Here is an 18,477-nt window from a genome sequence, read left to right on the forward strand (position 1 = left end):
GGTGGGGCGAATCTAAAAATAGCATCTCCAGCCGGACACTCTGCGCGTATACGTGGAAAAAACCCGCGTTAAGTGAAAGTTCGGCTGTGGCGAGGCACCGCGTATACGTGAAATCGCACTAAGCGAAACCGTGTTAAGCGGGGTATTACTGTAATAATAATTATTCATAGTAAATAAAAATTTTAATAAAAAATACACAAAAATAAAATAAGAATGATAACAATAATAATAATAACAATAATACTGTAATAATAAAATAATAATAATAATAATAATACAGTGACCCCTCCGTTAACGAACTCAATCCGTTCCAGAAGGTCGTTCGTTAACCAAAACCATTGTTTCAATGGGTTTTTGGGTAATTGGTTCCAGCTCACCAACAATTTCCTAAATTCAACAAAAATGGTAGAAAAGTTCACTTACTTTGAGGTGTGTATGTAGAAGGCTCCTGGATGATGATGATGATGATGATGGGATTTAGAATGGGGGTGGAGGAGAAGGAAGAAGAGAAGGCATTGGGGTGGAAGAGAAGTCACCCCATGGCGTCATTTCACCCATAAAATTTTAGCTCTCTTGGTGTAATTCAAGATTATTTTCTTTAAATCAACACTGCACTGCATTATATATTGTCAATATGTAAATTATATTTCAAAATGACCAATAATTTGCTTGGAAACACAGAAAAAAAGCATTTAGTTGAAGAGTCTCAAGCAAGATGTTACCTCCAGTGAAAACAGAGAGAGACTAACTCCTGTTATGCTGTGTTAAGAGGCTGGATGCCGCGCATTAAACTAGTCACTTTACCTTCAATTATGTTCAATAATTGTTAAAATGACTAAAAAATTGAATATTAAGCTTTTAAAATTATTGAATAGTATAAACTTCTTGATATTTACTAAAATAGTAAGGAATTTAAGCCCTAGAACCGATTAATGTATTGGCGGACTGATACTAAAGCTGGTTGCCCGGTCAGTGCAAGCGAAAACATGTTGAGGTCAGTTCGTAAGAACTTCGTTAACCGAATTTTTTTTCGTTAACCGAATTGAAGATCCTTATGGAAGGCAGTTCGTTAATCGAAATTACGTTAACCGAGGTGCTCGTTAAACGAGGGGTCACTGTAATAATAAAGAAATACAAGAATGAAAAAAAGATCGAAAGTGAGAAACACGACCTAGACCTATGAATTATTATTATTATTATTATTATTATTATAATATTTTAGCCCCCAGACCCCAATGTGGGTCAGTGACCTGTGCCCGGGTGGGGTGATCCCTGCTGCTGCTAAAAAAAAAAAAAATAACCATTCTGAAAACCGAAAAAAAAAAAAAAAAAAACTAACTAACTAACCATTCTGAAAACCGAAAAATTCCCAAAACCGAAATGCATCTGGTTCCAACGATTTCGGATAAGGGATTGTCAACCTGTAATACATATCAAGATTTAGTTATTGTTTATATGAAAATTTAACTTTTTTTTAATTATATTTTGGTTGTAAATACAAATGAAATAAGGATGTAAATTGAATTGGGTCCTAAATTATCTATGGTCTTAAATATGAAAAGTTGTTGGTCAAACCACTGTTATCAGAGGCTTTACTGTATTCTGAGGATAATACAACTCATGTTACATTTACACTAGTCTCTAGAATATACACTTAATAGGGGTGAAATTAAGAGTGACTTTGGGTTAAATGTGGGCCAACAATGCACAAAATCACCCAGACCTACTTAATGGGATATGTATTATAAACCCCGAGGACACGAGTACCAAGGAAAAACTGGCATTCAGTTGAATAGTCACGAGTCTTGACAGACCTTTAAGGGAAGGAAATAGTAAATGATCTATCTACATGATTAACAGAATCACCTAGGGTGATGTAAGCAATTCTTGTTTGAGAACTGAAGGGCTTCCTGAAAGCTGCCCAGTATGGTTAAAGTTACTGACAAAGGATTAGGTAGACAATATGCTTGTACTGTACATACACATCTGTACTTACCATTAATAAGATAATAGACACTTGCAAAAAGGCAAGAGTTGTCTGAGGGAACAATTTTCTTCAGAAGGATACCTTTCTGGTTCATAAGTGAAGGCACTTTTGTATCTGTGACACTAGGTGTTGGGATGTCTGGACCACAACTAGGTATCGTTAGCAATTCTTGTGGTATGCAAGTCTGAAATAAAAGTTTATATTATGCATACACAGTATAAGCATACAATGTTACAAATTAAGAATACCAATAAGAAATGAATATTGTACAGTCACAGTCAAAAGTAATCATCCACTCCACCAAGTAACCTTTGCATCTGGCTGTGGTCCTGTCTGCATGGTAAGTCACATGGGGTGGAGAGGGGTGTGTTAATTTGGGGGAGAGCCACTTGTTGGGGAGGGTGGTATGTGATGCAAATTGCTCATCAGAAAAAGAGAGGATTGAAGAAAGTACAGAAATTCATGAAAGAAGGAAGAGAAGGATAGATGTAATTTTTTCTCACCATATTATCATAGGTTTACATGCTTGAAAGAGTAATAGACGAGGACCCTTATTTTAAGATTAATATAATGTGCCAGCCAGTTCCTTATTTATAGTTTTTTCGGGTTGTTGTTCAGGCTTTAAGCAATGATAATTAGATATTTATAATAATGTTGATATGAGGAGAAATATTGAATACAAGGATGGAAATAAAAATAATTTGTAATATTTACCAACACAGGTCATCCAGAATCTCAATAGCCTGCCCAATGTCCTCTTTGCCTGTCAAACTCCCCATCCTAAAATTATATCATATACAGTACTGTACAGTGATATCCAAGTTAGCCGGAAAAATTGGTGCAGAGATTTCCAGGTAACCAGACGACTTTCTTAAAGCCAGAAAAATCCCCCGGTCCCTACCCCGGAATACCCAAGCTTTCAAGAATGAAGCCTCCTCACCTGGTCGTAAAGTAAGTAAGGAACAATTTTCGGCATTGTGTTGCGCGAACACAGACGGTATGCACCGTTTAAAGTTAGTGGTGGTGGGGAGATCATCACGCCCGCGAATTTTGAAAGACGTGATGCACCATCTACCAGTGCATTATTACCACTCCAAGAAATCGTGGTTCAACATGCAAATCTTTAATGAGTGATTTTTCTCGCATTTCATTCCTGTGGTTCAAAAATATCAAGAAGATGTCTGTTACCGCAAGCAGTAATGAGTAGGATGACACATAAACAAACATTATGTTTGGCTGTAAGTCATGTCATGTTTATTGGGTGTGCCTGCCCGTATACAGTATGTAGAGTGTTGAGATGGTTGAAGATGAGAGACCTAGAGGAGGTGAGGTGTTGGGTCGTAGTAAGGGAGCTTGTTTGTGTATAATCACCTGACTCAGCAGTCCTCACCCATCGAGAGAGGGTTGGGGAGGCGACAGCAGGGTATCGGCACTGTAGCTATTCAGACCACAGAGGCAACACCTAACCTGGTTTCTCTTGAGACTTTCAACACGTAAGTTTAACTAGTACTTATTGTGTACACAGGTAGGCTATGTCCATTGCATCGTTTAACATTGTGACAACCTAAAATATGGCAAATTAAGTACTCATTGTAAGTGTTAAGATTAGACTAATTACATAGCTATGATTGTCATGTATGATTTAGTTTAAATACTAAAATGAATTGTATTCAACAGATTTGACCAAATTATAATGTTCGAGTTTGACGTCACAAGTCTAATTATCCTTTAACCGCCTGATTGGCGGTTATAATGTCCTCAAACTTCCTGCTGCTGAGGTGAAGGCACTACTAATTTTGGACAACACACCTGCTCACCCAGGTGCTGACAAGATTGTCAGTAATGATGGTAAAATAAGATGCATGTTCTTGCCACCCAATGTTACCTCCCTGATCCAGCCAATGGATCAGGGTATAATTGTAGCCTGCAAGAGAATATACCAACGAAGATATCTGGACGAAGTTCTTGCGGTTATAGAAGAAGATGAAGATCTTACGGAAGACACACGAGGACAAAGAACTGTTAATAACATCAAGAACTACAACCTCAAGTCTGCAATATTCAACTTAGCAGCTTCATGGAAGGCACTGAAGACTACCACTCTAGCCAATGCTTGGAAAAAGCTTCTGTACAATGTGGAGGTAGAATATGATTTCGAAGGATTCGAGGCAAAGGACTTTCATCGTATCCTTCAGAGGGCGGGCGAAAATGATGTCACAGAAGACGACATCAGAAACTGGCTAGAAGACACAGAGGGTGACCCTGGATACCAAGTCTTAACAGAAGATGAAATAGCGGATGAAGTTCTCATTGGTAACAGCAGAGATAGTGAAGATGAGGAAGACGAGAATCCACTGATAATCTCATTTCGTACATTGAATTGTCAGCAGAAACTGATGATGTTCAGCAATACTATCAACATATTAGAGCCTTTAGGGAACTCATTATCCAGAGGCAGTGTCATCAAGGTAAATAGATCTTGTTTGAGAATTAGGGGGAAGGGGAAAATCTGAAGAAGAGTGAAGAGTAGAATCATCAGCGCAAGAATGGATAGAATTAGTCGTAGTGTGAAGTAAATCATTGATAAAAAGAAGGAAGATAGTAGGTGAAAGAACAGAACCCTGTGGGACACCACTATTGGTAGAGAAAGAGCGCGAGATCGATCCCTGTACAACAACTGCCATGGATCGGTTCTCAAAGAGGCTATAAATTAGAGAACAAAGTGGGGGAAAGAAACCATAAGAGGGAAGTTAATGTTCATTACAAAAAAGAGCTGTTCACAGACATATGTACTTCCAAACATGGACATAGACTTTGAGGCAAAACACTTAATCCTGGGATAATTTGGTCTCACATATTGATAAAATGTGCCAACATCAACACTCTAAAACTTATTCCTCAAAACAGAATCACACTGGAGATCAATTAATTCTAACTGAAGATGTTCTGGTACCTCATTAACACTAACAAAGAATGGGTTCTGAAAAATGGAAAATCTTTCACAAGGTATTTAAAGTCAGCAAATCTTTATTGGAACTCATTCCTTAACTTGCAATCTTGTTGCAGAGCTTTTCTTTGTTGGTATCAACATGAAGCTCAAGTGTGCCTTGCAGAGACTTTAAGGTCGGAAAATGTGAAAGTTGCCTTTCAAAAAGCTGCAGTTTCACCTCAAAGGCACAAATGCAGTTGTTACCGCAAGCAGTAATGAGTAGGATGACACATAAGCAAACATTATGTTTGGCTGTAAGTCATGTCATGTTTATTGGGTGTGCCTGCCCGTATACAGTATATAGAGTGTTGAGATGGTGGAGATGGAGAGACCCAGAGGAGGTTGAGGTGTTGGGTGGTAGTAAGGGGAGCTTGTTTGTGTATAAACGCCTGACCCAGCAAATTTGGCCAGCCAGGGCTGGCATGCGATGCTGTGCAGGGACTGGCACTGTAGCTATCCTCATCATAAAGACAACACCTAACCTGTTTTCTCTTGAGACTTTCAACACGTAAGTTTTATTTGTACTTAAGTTTACACAGGTAGACTGTGTCGATTGCATCGGTTATCATTGTGACAACATAGAAATATGGCAAATTAAATACTCATTATAAGTGTTAAGATTAGATTAATTACATACCTATGATTGTTATGTGAATATATATTGGATTAAGCATTTATGTATGATTGCCTATGTATAATTTATCTGAAATACTAAAATGAATTGTATTCAACAGGTTTGACCGAATTATAACGTCCGAGTTTAACGTGAAGAATCTGATTAACCTTTAAACGTCCAGAAGGCGCTTATAGCAGTCATACAACTCTGTTACCAATTTGTTGTGTCCTTGCATCATTGTGTTCAGGTAATTTAAGCGCTCTGTAATATCCACCACGAAAGCTAGAATTTTAACCTAATCATTATCTTTCAATTCATGCACATCCTCTCCTTCCTGTTCCATCAACATCTGTATTTCACTACACAGTTCATTAAATTGATTCAGTACGACTCTCTGACTTAACCAGAGAACATCAGTGTGATATGGCAGTCCATGTGTGCTCTCATTTTTCTCCAAAAAGCAGTTGAACTGTCTGTGGTTCAGACCTCGTACTCATACAAGGTTTACTGTCTTTATAATGACATCTATGACATAAACCATCTTTTATGTTTTACTGCACAACACTTCTCTATGTATAATGCAATGCAAATTATGAAATTAATGTTTTGGGTTCACAGCTAGGAGTTTTTCCTTTAATTTTGTTGCCACACCAGCTTTTCTACCCACCATTTGCAGTGCTCCATCTGTAACCAGACTCACAGTTTGTACCCAGTCAACACCTAATTTATCCAGTGCCCCTACCAAGCTCGTGAAGATGTCATCACCTGTTGTTGTTCCTTTCATTGGTGCCAGTTCCACAAACTCTTCAGTTAACTACATATTTTCATCCACACCACATATAAAAGCTGCAAGTTGTGCTGCATCAGTTATATCGGTACTTTCATCAATTGCAATAGAAAATGCAGTAAAGTTCTTCACTTTGTCTTTGAGTTGACCATTAATATTCTCTGATAATTAATTAATTTTCTTTGCATCTTCTTCAGAGGCTAATATTTGCAAATGCTTGATGTTTTTCTGGGCAAATATCTTCTGAAGCTATCAATATACTGCACATTTCTTTATGAAGTTACCTTCATAAAATGGCTTCGATGACACCGTTATTTCATGGGCAATCCTGGAACTTGCCTTAGCTGCAGCATCACTGACTTGATGAACACTCTAAAATACTGACTGCTGTTTTTCCAATGATTGCACTAACTCATTAACTTTGTCTTCACGTACCTTGCCACTACAGTATTACCCCGATTTACGCGTTTTTTTTTACGTGATTCCATGTTTACGCGGTACCCTGCCAGACCCGGAATGTTCACTTTACGCGGTGCATGTACTCTTTTACGCGGAGAGCGGCTGGCGGTCATCTCGCGCCGCGCCATTTTTTGATTCAAACCTCCCGCCATCTCTCCCGCCATCCCGCCATGTTGGGTAAGCAGTGCGAGTAGGTTGCGTAGTGTATGTCTTTGTTGCGTGATCGGTGACGTCATATTACGTATCGGACAGTGATTGGGCCAAGCATCCTTACCTCCCTCCCCCGCTAGCTGTGATTGGTTTAATGTTATATGACGTGCCCCGCCGCGGGAGCGATGAAGCCCGTTAACCTACCCGCGTCAGTTACACCCCTCCCGGCTACACCGTGTATATCGGTATCTATTGTTCCATAAGAATGGCTGCCACAGGACCACCACCACCACACAGAAACCTTGCATTACCTGGACCCAGCCGCCCTAAGCCAAAGAAGATACGACGTGCCCTAAGCTACGAAATTAAATACAAGATCATCCAAGAGTTGGAGAAAGGAACAAGACAGGTTGATTTGTCGCGCCAGCATGGTGTGAATGAATCTACGATCTGGACAATCAAGAAGGATGCCGCCAAGATACAAGAACACATGAACATCACAAAGTCTACAGGTGCTTCTATGATCAAGTATTGCCACAACAAGGCGCTTCTCAAGACGGAGAAATTACTTGTGAGCTACTTGATTCGTCAGGCAAGACGGAACATGGCGGTCGACACGCGCTCAGTTCAGGAGTACGCATGTGAACTGTACGCAGCAGTGTCATGTAAGATGGGAATTGCAGAGCCCAAACCCTTGAATGCTTCCTCTGGGTGGTTGCAGAGGTTTAAGATGAGGAACAAGATCACCAACATTAACATTGGTGATGAAGAAGCTAGTGCTGACCGTGTTGCGGCTAGGGATTTTCCTCCGTTTTCACGTGAGATTATGGAGGAAGGACAGTACACCGACGACCAGGTGTTCAACATGCACGAATCTGGTCTCTTTTGGAAAAAAGCTACCTTCCAAGACCTTCGTTGTCAAGACTGCCAGCAAGTGTCGGGGCCGGAAGTTGCAGAAGGAGCACATCACCGTCCTGTTTACCACCAATGCCTCCGGTACCTGTAAGCTCAAGTTATCGGTGATCGACACAGCACGCAAGCCGCACGCCTACAAGAACATGAACATGACCAAGCTAAATGTCCACTGGCTGACCGCACGTAAGGCGTGGATGTTCTCTACTCTGTCTCTCTCTTGGTTTGATGACTGTTCCCCTTCCCGACATGAAGAAATTCTGTGAGCAACAGAATGTTCCATTCAAGATTTTGTTGCTGCTTGGCAACACACCAGGACACTCGCCCCTACTGTTGGATCGTCACCCCAACGTAAAAGTGGTCTTTCTTCCTCCCAACACTACGTCATTAATCCAGCCCATGGACCAAGAATTAATGTGCAATGTGAAAGCTGCATTCTCTGAAAAGAAGTTTAATCTCCTGAACGACTATACCAACACCAAGGATGAGTTGCGTAACCTGTGTGACACCGATAGCAAGAGCGAAGATGATGAGGAACAACAGTTGGCAGAGCAAGAAGTACTTGTGAAACACTTTTGGAGGAAATTCAACATCAAGAAAGCTGTGGACTTCTTGGTGGAGGCATGGGATCAGCTGTCTGTAGCAACAGTTTGTCACGCATGGAGGCATGTGTTGCTAGGTATCCCAGGTGGGAGGCAGAGTCAATCTGTGACTGGTGAGGTTCAGACTGTTGCAGTAGCAGTAGACCTTGCCAGAGAAGCTGCGCAGAGTGTTACAGCTAAAGGCTTCTCTGAGACCACCAACGATGACATTATGGAGGTGATAAGGGATCCTGATGTGACTGCCGACGAGATGATAGATGATGATGACGTCAGTGAAGAGGCAGGTGGTGCATCATCCCAAGAAGAACGCCACTTATCCCACAGTAATGTAAGGGGTGCCATCGAGTGTGTAGAGAAACTGAAGCTCCTCCTTTCCGATGACCCTGACGATAACCGGTATGAAGTCTTCACTACCCAGCTGTTACAGATTATGGACCCCTACATCAAGGTGTATCACGACAACATCAACACTAGCCGTCAACAAAGCTTTACCGAGTTCTTCGCCCGCAACCCACCACAGCAAGCCCAAGCCAGTGATAGTGACAGAGACAGAGACAATGATAGTGACTTTGAGGGATTTGTCAGGGAGGCCCTGATAAGTGTGGATGACAGTGATGGTGACTCACCTGAGGGCCAGTAGCCTGCCCTCTGCCTAGGAACCAGCCTCCATTCTCGTACGCCGACCCATCTCTTCTACTAACGTAAGTGTTAAACCTAACCTTGATTTTTTCTAGCCTAATCTACAGTATATTATTCTCTTATTGATATTTCTCTTCTATATTATGTGTGTGTGCATACCATCATAAAGTTAAGATGTTATTTTTACTAAAACGTACGTATTGTGTCAGGAAAAAGTGGAGTTTGGGGGTCGGCCCAGTCTCTATTTCAATCAATCCCATATGTTCTGTTGTTCACTTTACGCGTTTCCCGCGTAAAGCGTAAAGCAAGGTATCACTGTATATTTATTATACTTCGAGCATGGTTAGTGTTATAATGCCTTCGAACATTGTAATTTTTGGCTACAGCTACTTGTTGCTTACAAATCAAACATGTCAGTTTTCCAATCACTTCAACAAAAAAGTACAAGATTATCCACTTTGCCTGTACCACCCGACGCTCGTCATTACTTGTTATTTTATTTAATAACATGATTATGGCCTCAAAGGTAAAAACAATGGACACTATTTCCGAAACAGTAGTACCCCGATTTACGCGGTCAATTGAACCCACAGGGTACCGCGGAAAGTGAAAACCGCGTAAAGTGAACAACAGAACATATGGGATTAATTCCAATAGAGACTGGCCCGACCCCCAAACTCCACTTTTTCAGACACAATACCTACGTTGTAGTAAAAATTACATCTTAATTTTATGATGGTATGCACTCTAGGGGGCAGGGAAAAAACACTTTTATTTGAGTTGCAGGCTGCACTTTTCAGGCATCGTTTGTATGGCTGTAACAAACACTTGTGCAAAATTTCATGCCATTTCATGCATACTTACCCTGCCGCATCGCGAATGACTTTTTGTCAACTTTTAGTGTATACCAAAAATTAGGTGTCATTTAATGTTTTCCAGGATAATGAAAAATTTAACATGGGTGACATCGATTTAATTCACATGTTATTTTACAGGTACACCGTATAGAAAATCATTACAAGTTCATATTAAAATTCTTTTTTGTGCGGAACCTTGGCATCATTTTCCTAGACAATAATCTTTGCCTAATATATCCATCTCTCGATTCGTATCCCGTCACTTCAGTGCAAGCTTCAGTCATCACTTTTATGCCTCTCTCGACCGCCTGAGTGCTGTTTGGCCACTTGGGCACCACTAATGGTGTCTCAAGAATGTCATTAACCTGTAGATTTGACAGAGAAGCAATGTAAGGAGGCTCAGTCTTGAGTTCATTCCTCCAGTTAATCATGGAATGATAGTTTTTTGCTTGCCACTTTAGTTTCTGAGTCACCACCTTTCTCATGTTGACTACAGGAGGCACATCCTCATTCCCATCTCCATCTTTACCCTCCTCATCAGTATAGTTTAACAAATTCTCGTCAACAGCAGCATCAGAATCTTCCTCCTCCTCTTCAGATCTGCCAGTGCATTCTTCCTTTTGCTGATTCTCCTCTCTAATTTTTCTTATCATTGAGACAGCTTTTTCTCTAACAGTCATGTCCTCATCTGCACACATACCAAGAAGAAATTGATCTGTGTGGGCGAAGTATGCATTTCTCTGGACAGCCTTTTTCACTATCGTCTCCTCCTCACTATTCAGGTGTTTCATATATAGCAGGGACTGGAATACGTTCCTTGAGCCGTGTGTTACGTAAGGGTGTATCTTGATGTAAAACCACATTGGAGCACTGAACTTTATTATTGTAATGACAATTCTTTTCAACTCATGGCTGGGTCTTGATGTTGCTACATACAGCCTGAGGATTCTACTCCATAAGGTGTTCCACCTTGACACACAGGGAGGACCTGGCTCAATAGCAGCCAAGTCATCTTCAACAACACCTGTGATAACTCCTTTACAAATCCTATACAGGTATTTCTGATCCCAGGACAGATCTTTCTCCACTTCATCATTAAACACAGGGAAATCAGGGAAACTGACTGGCTGGAAGGTGACAACTGGAAGCTCAGACAAAGACTCCTTGATCTGCTTTCCAATCGGACCACGCCAATGCTCAGGACCACTTGGTTTACCATCATAGTGATAAAAAACTGCGCGGAAAGGCAGCTCATTTCCGTGAAGCTGACATATGAAATAATGGAGCAGGTGACCAAGTAACATTTCAAGATGATGAATGACTCCATTTTCTGATCCTACATTTACATTGGTTCCATCACAACCAACACACACAATGGGCTGCTGGGTTAGATTTTTCTCCACCAGAAACTCGTGAATAGTTTTGGCAATCTGCTTTCCGTGTCCAGTCTTGGGAGTCACATGTGTGAGATATTCATTGCCAGGCTCAACCATGATGACATAATGAAATGAGAAAAGGCTGATAATCAATATAGACATAGCACCATACTCATCTGCAACAAGACAACTTAAATGAAATAAGAGATATGAAAAAAAAGTTGATAAACACTGAACAGAACATTGCACCGCCACAGCGGCTGTTTGGCTAGTACTGTAGGTAAATTTAAAAATTTCAGTAGAAAATGCAGCAGACTAAACCTCGACATATCAGCTTCAAATTTGGCATGGAGTCTTAGATATGTATAAGGAACAATGCCTGAAGAGTGCAGCTTTGAGCAAAATTTCACTGCCCCCTAATGCACTCACAATTAATAATTAAGAGAAATATCAATAATATTAGTTTTTTTAACACTTACATTAGTAGAAAAGATGGCTGGGCACACAGGGATGGGGGGTTGGTTCTGAGGCAGAGGGCAGATTATTGGCCCTCACCTGTATCATTTGTATCAATTGTATCACTATCCACCACAGAGGCTTGCAGGGCCTCTTTGTCAAACCCCTCAAAGTCCATATAAGTCCATATCCTCACTATCACTATCACTGACTTAGGCTGGCTGTGGTGGGTGGCGGGTGAAGAACTTGGTAATGTTTTGATGACTGGGCGACCTTGTGCGCATCCTGCCCGCGCTGCTTCCCGTGTATATGAGTAGATGCACCGCGGAAAGTGAAAGTTCGGTTCTGGCGAGGCACCTCGTAAATGAGAAATCGCGGAAAGTGAAACCGCGTAAAGCGGGGTAATACTGTATTTGCAATGCTCCAACTGCCTTGAGCGACTATACAGAATACCCGTATGACTGCCCAAGCGAGAGCCTGCCGCATCAGAGCTATCACATCTAATAACGGTATGCGGCCATTGGTGGGCCCGTCTCACAACTTGTACAGTAGCATGCTGAGAACCACAATTACCAATTAAAACTATCTCTAATTGCTAGCAAACACCAGACAATTTTATTCAGCTGAGGGAAACCCCCACTAGTCAAAGGGCTATTAATGCATTTAGCAGGCTGTCGCTCAAGCATCAGATACGTACTGGACCGAGATTCACAAAACATCTTACAAGCTTTTGCCTTTGAACAGAATCAATATAGTAGAGAGAAGCAATAGACCAAAAGATTATTATCCTATACAAATAGTCTTAACTTTTTACTTCAAGTGCTACAGTCTTAGGCTCTTAGTTGCTCAAGGTGCAGCTGGAGTAGCCAGTGGGCCATGGACTGCATGTAAAAGGGTATTGGGCCGCATGTTTGGCACCCCTGCCAAAAACAAATTCACTCCTAGGTGACCCTAGGGCTGGCCATCTTCGATTTCGAGGGACATCCATTATATATTATTAATTAACCTTTACTTACGCCCCACTTGACGTTCTGGAACGCTGGACCAGCACGCCCTGGGTGACGTTCCAGAACGCGCGCCTTTTCACACCACTGTTTGAATGCCCATCGCGAGTTAACAGGTTCCAGCATGACTATTTATCTGTCCTGGCACAAGTAGGGGAGCGTGAGTGGGCTCAGAGCAGTCAGCAACCATTCTCCAGTCGTCATGGAGGGTCGCCCCTCATCTTCCACTCCAATCAAGTGTCGTCGCCGTGGGTTGGATGATAGCCAGATAAGGAAAGAATTATTTGATGTGAGTGCTGTAATCTGGTGAAAGTGGTGAGGAAGGTAGTGATTATATGCCCAGTGACCCTGATGATAACATCGAGTTAGATGTACAGTACAGTCTGCATTTACGCGGCTTTTGTTTACGCGTTTTGTCATTTACGCAGCACCTGCCAAAATGAAATGTTTTAATTACGCAGTAAATTTCATCATTTACGGTGGTGAAGTATAATTTGTTTATTTACTGAAGATATTTGTTTTAGCTCAAAAAATTCATACAAATTACCCGGACAGAATATAATTTACATTGCTAGAATTCTTATAAGATTGTGATTATTTTAAATATAAACATCATCAAATTTGCATTAGACATACAAATTTTAGATCTAATTTAAGAATTTTGATTAGAAAGAGCAAAAAAATTTTCTTTTGTGCAAAATATATGACGTTTATATTCAAAATATTCCTTGTCTTGCAAGGAATCCAGCGATTATATTATCCTAACTTTAGTCTGAGGTATTATTTATTACTAAAAATGTAAGCCTACTGTTTTCACCCAAACATTTCTCAGAGAGGGAAGAGAAAGTGAGCGTGGGAAGACGGGGGGGAGGGTGAGTCCATTATTTGAACGGACATTAACCAGCAACTGTATTTCTCTTAAATATTAATTGTGTGTGCATACCCTCATAAAATTAAGATGTTATTTTTTACTACAACGTAGGTATTGTGTTGGAAAAAGTGGAATTTGGGGGTCGGCCCAGTCTCTATTTCAATTAATACCATATGTTCTGTTATTTCATTTACGCGTTTCTCATTTTATGCGGGCCTCCACGGGTTCAATTGACCGCGTAAATGAAGCCTCCACTGTATTAGAAGCAAGTGAGGATGAGCAAGACGCTGGCAGCAAAGCCCACCCAGAACGATGTATCCCCGCTGTGTGCTTACGGCTCAGACAAGGGACAATGGATACCTTTGATTGGTCTGATGGCAGTAATTTTCAACCTGACATCCCTGATTTCAAACGATCATTAGGTGGAATTACTCCTGATTTTCCTTGTACAGAGGAATCACGTGAGATGGACTATTTTTGTGTGTTCTTTGATGGTGCAATCATGGACTTACTGTGTGACGAGACAAATAAATTTTATCAGTAAACGTGTGATGTTGACCCCAGCTCTGGCCCCTCGCCGCACGTGTGTCGATGGAGTGATGTTGGTGTTTCCGAACTGTTTGTGTTTTTTTGCATTACTGATGCCCTGTGGCACATACGAGAAAACACGCACAGTACTTCAGGAGTACTGGATATCTCCTGGTGACATCACAGCAACTCCATTGTTTGCAAAATTCATGTCCAGAGACATGTTTGTCTCCATCATACATTATCTACACTTCATAGATAACAACATTCCTGTGGCTGGTGACAGACTATGGAAAATAAGAGAAGTTTTTACTTTGCTGAAGGAGCGGTTTATGAAGTTCTTCAGACCCTTTCAAAACGTAGTGGTGGACGAGTCTCTGGCGCTTTTCAGAGGACGTGTTGTTTTTAGACAATACATTCCCTCCAAACGACATCGCTTTGGGATCAAGTTCTTTGTGCTGTTGACTGCGATACTGGGTATGTCTTAGATCTCGTTGTTTACACAGCAAGTGACGTAGACATACCCAAGGATGACCCACATGGTTGCTCCGGCGCTGTTGTCAAGAAACCTATGGACCGTTACTTTGGAGGGAATCACGTCCTCTACACAGACAATTATTATACCTCTCCTGCCCTGGCCAAGTTCCTAGTTGAACATGACACCTGTTCTTGTGGGACTGTACGAAGGAACAGGAAACACTGGTCTGTGCTTACTGGTAAGCCTGCATGAGGAGAGATCCAGCTGAAGCAAGCAGACAAGATGCTTGCAATACGCTGGCAAGATAAGAGTTCTGTACAGATGCTGTCAACCGTGCATAAGGGTGAAATGGTTTACAGTGGGAAAAATGGACTTGACGTCAGGAGAGGCCATGAAAAAATATGACGCTGTCGTGGACTACAATGTCAACAGGCGCCTCGTGGATAAGAGTGACGTGCAGGTTGGCACAATTGAGTGTGTAAGGAAATATCTCAAGTGATACAAGAAGATGTTCCTACACCTCTTAGACATCACCATCCTGAATGCATACAACTTGTACCCAGTCAAAAATGGGAAAAACCCTCTCTCAGGGTTTTTCAGAAGCAAGTTATAACACAACTAGAGAAGTATGGCAAAATTGTGGCAGCTGTAACACTTCACAGCCAAGCAGGCCTACCTGACAGACTCCTTGCACGTGACTGGGTTGTTAGTCACTACCTTGACGACCTCCCAACTTTCAAAGTGGTCGTAAGGTGCAAAGGCAATGTTACGTCTGCAAGAACACCACAAAGCGCCCAGGTAAGCGTACAGACGTGACGACGTGGTGTACGGAGTATGACATTGGTCTCTGTAAACCTTGCTTTATGAAGTACCATAAAGCAAGTGTAAATAGTAATGCATTCACTCGTCACTACTCACAAGCTCTGGTAGACAGCTAGCTAGGCGTCAGGGTATCACCACAACCATCACCACCACCTCAGCACCCTACGTGTGGTCAGAGGGAAGTTTCTTAGTAAATAACCTCTTTTGTTGTTTATTTTCATTGTTTGTCCATTTTATCATGTTGTATCAAAGTAGTATTACTAAAAGTTGTGTATTGTAGTTTTTTAGTATTACCAGATCATAATGCTATGATTACGTTATAAATGTATTTATTTGTGGAATTATTATTCCGGTAATTATTTGTATGAAACATGTGCTCTCCCAAACACAAAGACAGCCTGGCGACAGACTGCGTGTGTGTCGCCGAGCACTTTTTATTAAAAATAATGCAAATAAAATAAACTCTTTATGAATTATTTATTGGAAATAAATATTATGATCAGTAAATACAGTCATGCGCCGGTTAACGTCATAGATAAGTTCTTGGAAACGTGACGTTAACCGAAATGGACGTTGTCCGATCATCACAAACTTTCTATTTATACTTATGTGTATGTGGAATACTATATACGTACATATACACTTTTACTGTTAAATCACTACTGTAATGTGATACAGGTGATTAATTTTTATCTCTTGTGCAAAATACATGGCATTTATATTAAAATTATTCACTGTTTTACAAGGATTCCAGCAACGCCCAGCAGATGGGGGAGAGGGTGGGAGCGAGCAAGCGGGCGTGGGGGGAGGGGAGGTAGTACGTTTGACAGTTGGCACAGGCCCAGGTCTAACGCGTGTATATTTATCAGTTCTTAGGTGACTAAGATTCTCTCTTATAAAAAGCCAGTGAAATGACCTGGGCGAATATAATTAACATAGCTGGGATTCTTGTAGCATACTGATTAATTTGAATATAAACATGCTATAATTTGCACAAGACAAAACAATTTTAGTACCGTAATCAAATTAGTACATGTGCACTCCAGCTTTGCACTAAGAAATCTATGTAAATCTACCCAAAAATACAGTTGAAAATTTTTTTTATAAAATGTACTACAGTACTGTACACTAATGTACAAATTTTTTTATCTCTTCAGCAAAATATATGACATTTATATTCAAATTAATGGCTGTCTTGCAAGGATTCCAGCAATGCAAATTATAATCTCCTAACTTTAGTCTGAGATATTATATAAGATAAAAACTGTAAGCCTAAAAGCCTGGCTGGGGGGTGGGGGGGACTGACGGCTCCGCCACCCAGCGAGGGGTTGGGGGGGGGTTGAGGTGATAAGTTTGAGGCGAAGGTCTCTGTGTGTTTAATTAACAGTCCTACTAAGCTTCTCTCATTTTAAAATGCCAGTGATATGACTTAGGAGAATATAATTAACATAGCTGGAATTCTTGTAAGATACTGATTTATTTGAATATAAACATGTTGTAATTCACACTAGACATAACAATTTTAGTACCGTAATCAAATTAGTACATGTGCACTCCAGCTTTGCACTAAAGTCATTTACAGTATTTCTTTTACGTTTCTTTTAGTATGGTGTGTGCATGTAAATGGATGAAAATAAATGAAGAAATTTATGTAAATCTACCCAAAAATACAGTAGAATTTTTTTTTATAAAATGTACTACAGTATTGTACACTAATGTATTACATTTTTTATATCTTGATCAAAATATATGACGTTTATATTCAAATTAATCTCTGTCTTGCAAGGATTTCAGCAATGCAAATTATATTATCCTAACTTTAGTCTGAGATATTATATAAAATAAACATAAAGAAATCACCAGGGTGGGAAGAGGGGGCGGGAGGTGAGGTGACAGAATGTCTGGCGTTTGTTTGTTTATTTATTTGAGATAAGATTTGACAGTTGGCGCTGAAGGCCTGCCTGCGTGTTTATTTATCATTACTTAAGAGTGACTAAGCTCTTCTCATAATTTTCCACCCAAACGACCTGGGTGAATATAACTTACATTGGAGGGATTCTTGTAAGATAGTAATTTATTTGAATGTTTTTTTTTTTCAATTTAAATTTTAATTGTTTATTCCTTGATAGAGGAAGCGGGATCCTAGTGCTGTCACTTGGTACCCCTGTACCATAACACCAGAAGCAACTGGCCAGTGTCACAAGTATATACAGTACAGTACAGTCATCCCTTGGTTATCGCGCCTAATTGGGACCCCGCCGATAACGAAAGTACAGAACCTATGGGATTTATTCTAATTGGTTCATTTACCCAAGACCCAACCCCAAGTTTCCCATTTTACGACCATTTAGACCCACTAAATATATATATAATGTTATGGTAAATATCATAAACACACATAGGCATGGCTAGGTTTATTACAAAGTGATGAAAAGGGTACGCTTAATACTGTAGTCCACAAAACATGTAGCTATGCTTTTTTTATTTGGTCCACCGTCATATGAGTCCGTTTTCTCTCACATCAGGACGCCTGAGTCCTCCGTTTTCTCTCTTAATCTTAGAGTGCACCAGAAACTTTACTATTTTTAGTAATGCCACAGAATTTGAAATTGCAACCCCAATTGCAACTGGGGTTGCAATTGTTGAGGCAACTAGATATGTCTGTTTACAGCAAATGTGTTATTATCAATTTGTAAGTGAAAGATTTTATCCTCAACAGATGTAGGTTAACATTTCACCTGTAGGCAAATGCTTAAAAAAGCCTAAGTAAGGAAGTATATTCCTTTAACACATAATATCTGACCAGTATGGGGAGGAGCATCATGTCTCCGTCAGGGGGTCGTGGAGTGGTGGTCCAGCAGGCGTCACTTTTTTTGGGGGGACCACGGACGTATATGTGATCGGACGTTGTTCGGTTGGATGTTAACTGGCGCATGACTGTATA

At 40.6% G+C, this 18,477-nt stretch overlaps 1 protein-coding gene across 1 annotated transcript in view; it reads right to left on the minus strand.

Annotated features, from left to right (window-relative positions):
* Window positions 1–1,996: 1,996 nt before the first annotated feature.
* Window positions 1,997–18,477, minus strand: part of LOC121864796 (ubiquitin thioesterase OTU1-like) — a gene marked incomplete at its 3' end in the record, with an annotated part of 90,995 nt that continues 74,514 nt past the window's right edge. Inside the window, exon 3 of the mRNA XM_042363962.1 lies at window positions 1,997–2,171. Coding sequence (XP_042219896.1) covers window positions 1,997–2,171 — 175 coding nt within the window. The remainder of the gene's footprint in view (window positions 2,172–18,477) is intronic.

The sequence above is a fragment of the Homarus americanus genome, unplaced genomic scaffold (assembly GCF_018991925.1).
Source record: "Homarus americanus isolate GMGI-L3 unplaced genomic scaffold, GMGI_Hamer_2.0 scaffold30314, whole genome shotgun sequence".
NCBI lineage: Eukaryota > Metazoa > Arthropoda > Malacostraca > Decapoda > Nephropidae > Homarus > Homarus americanus.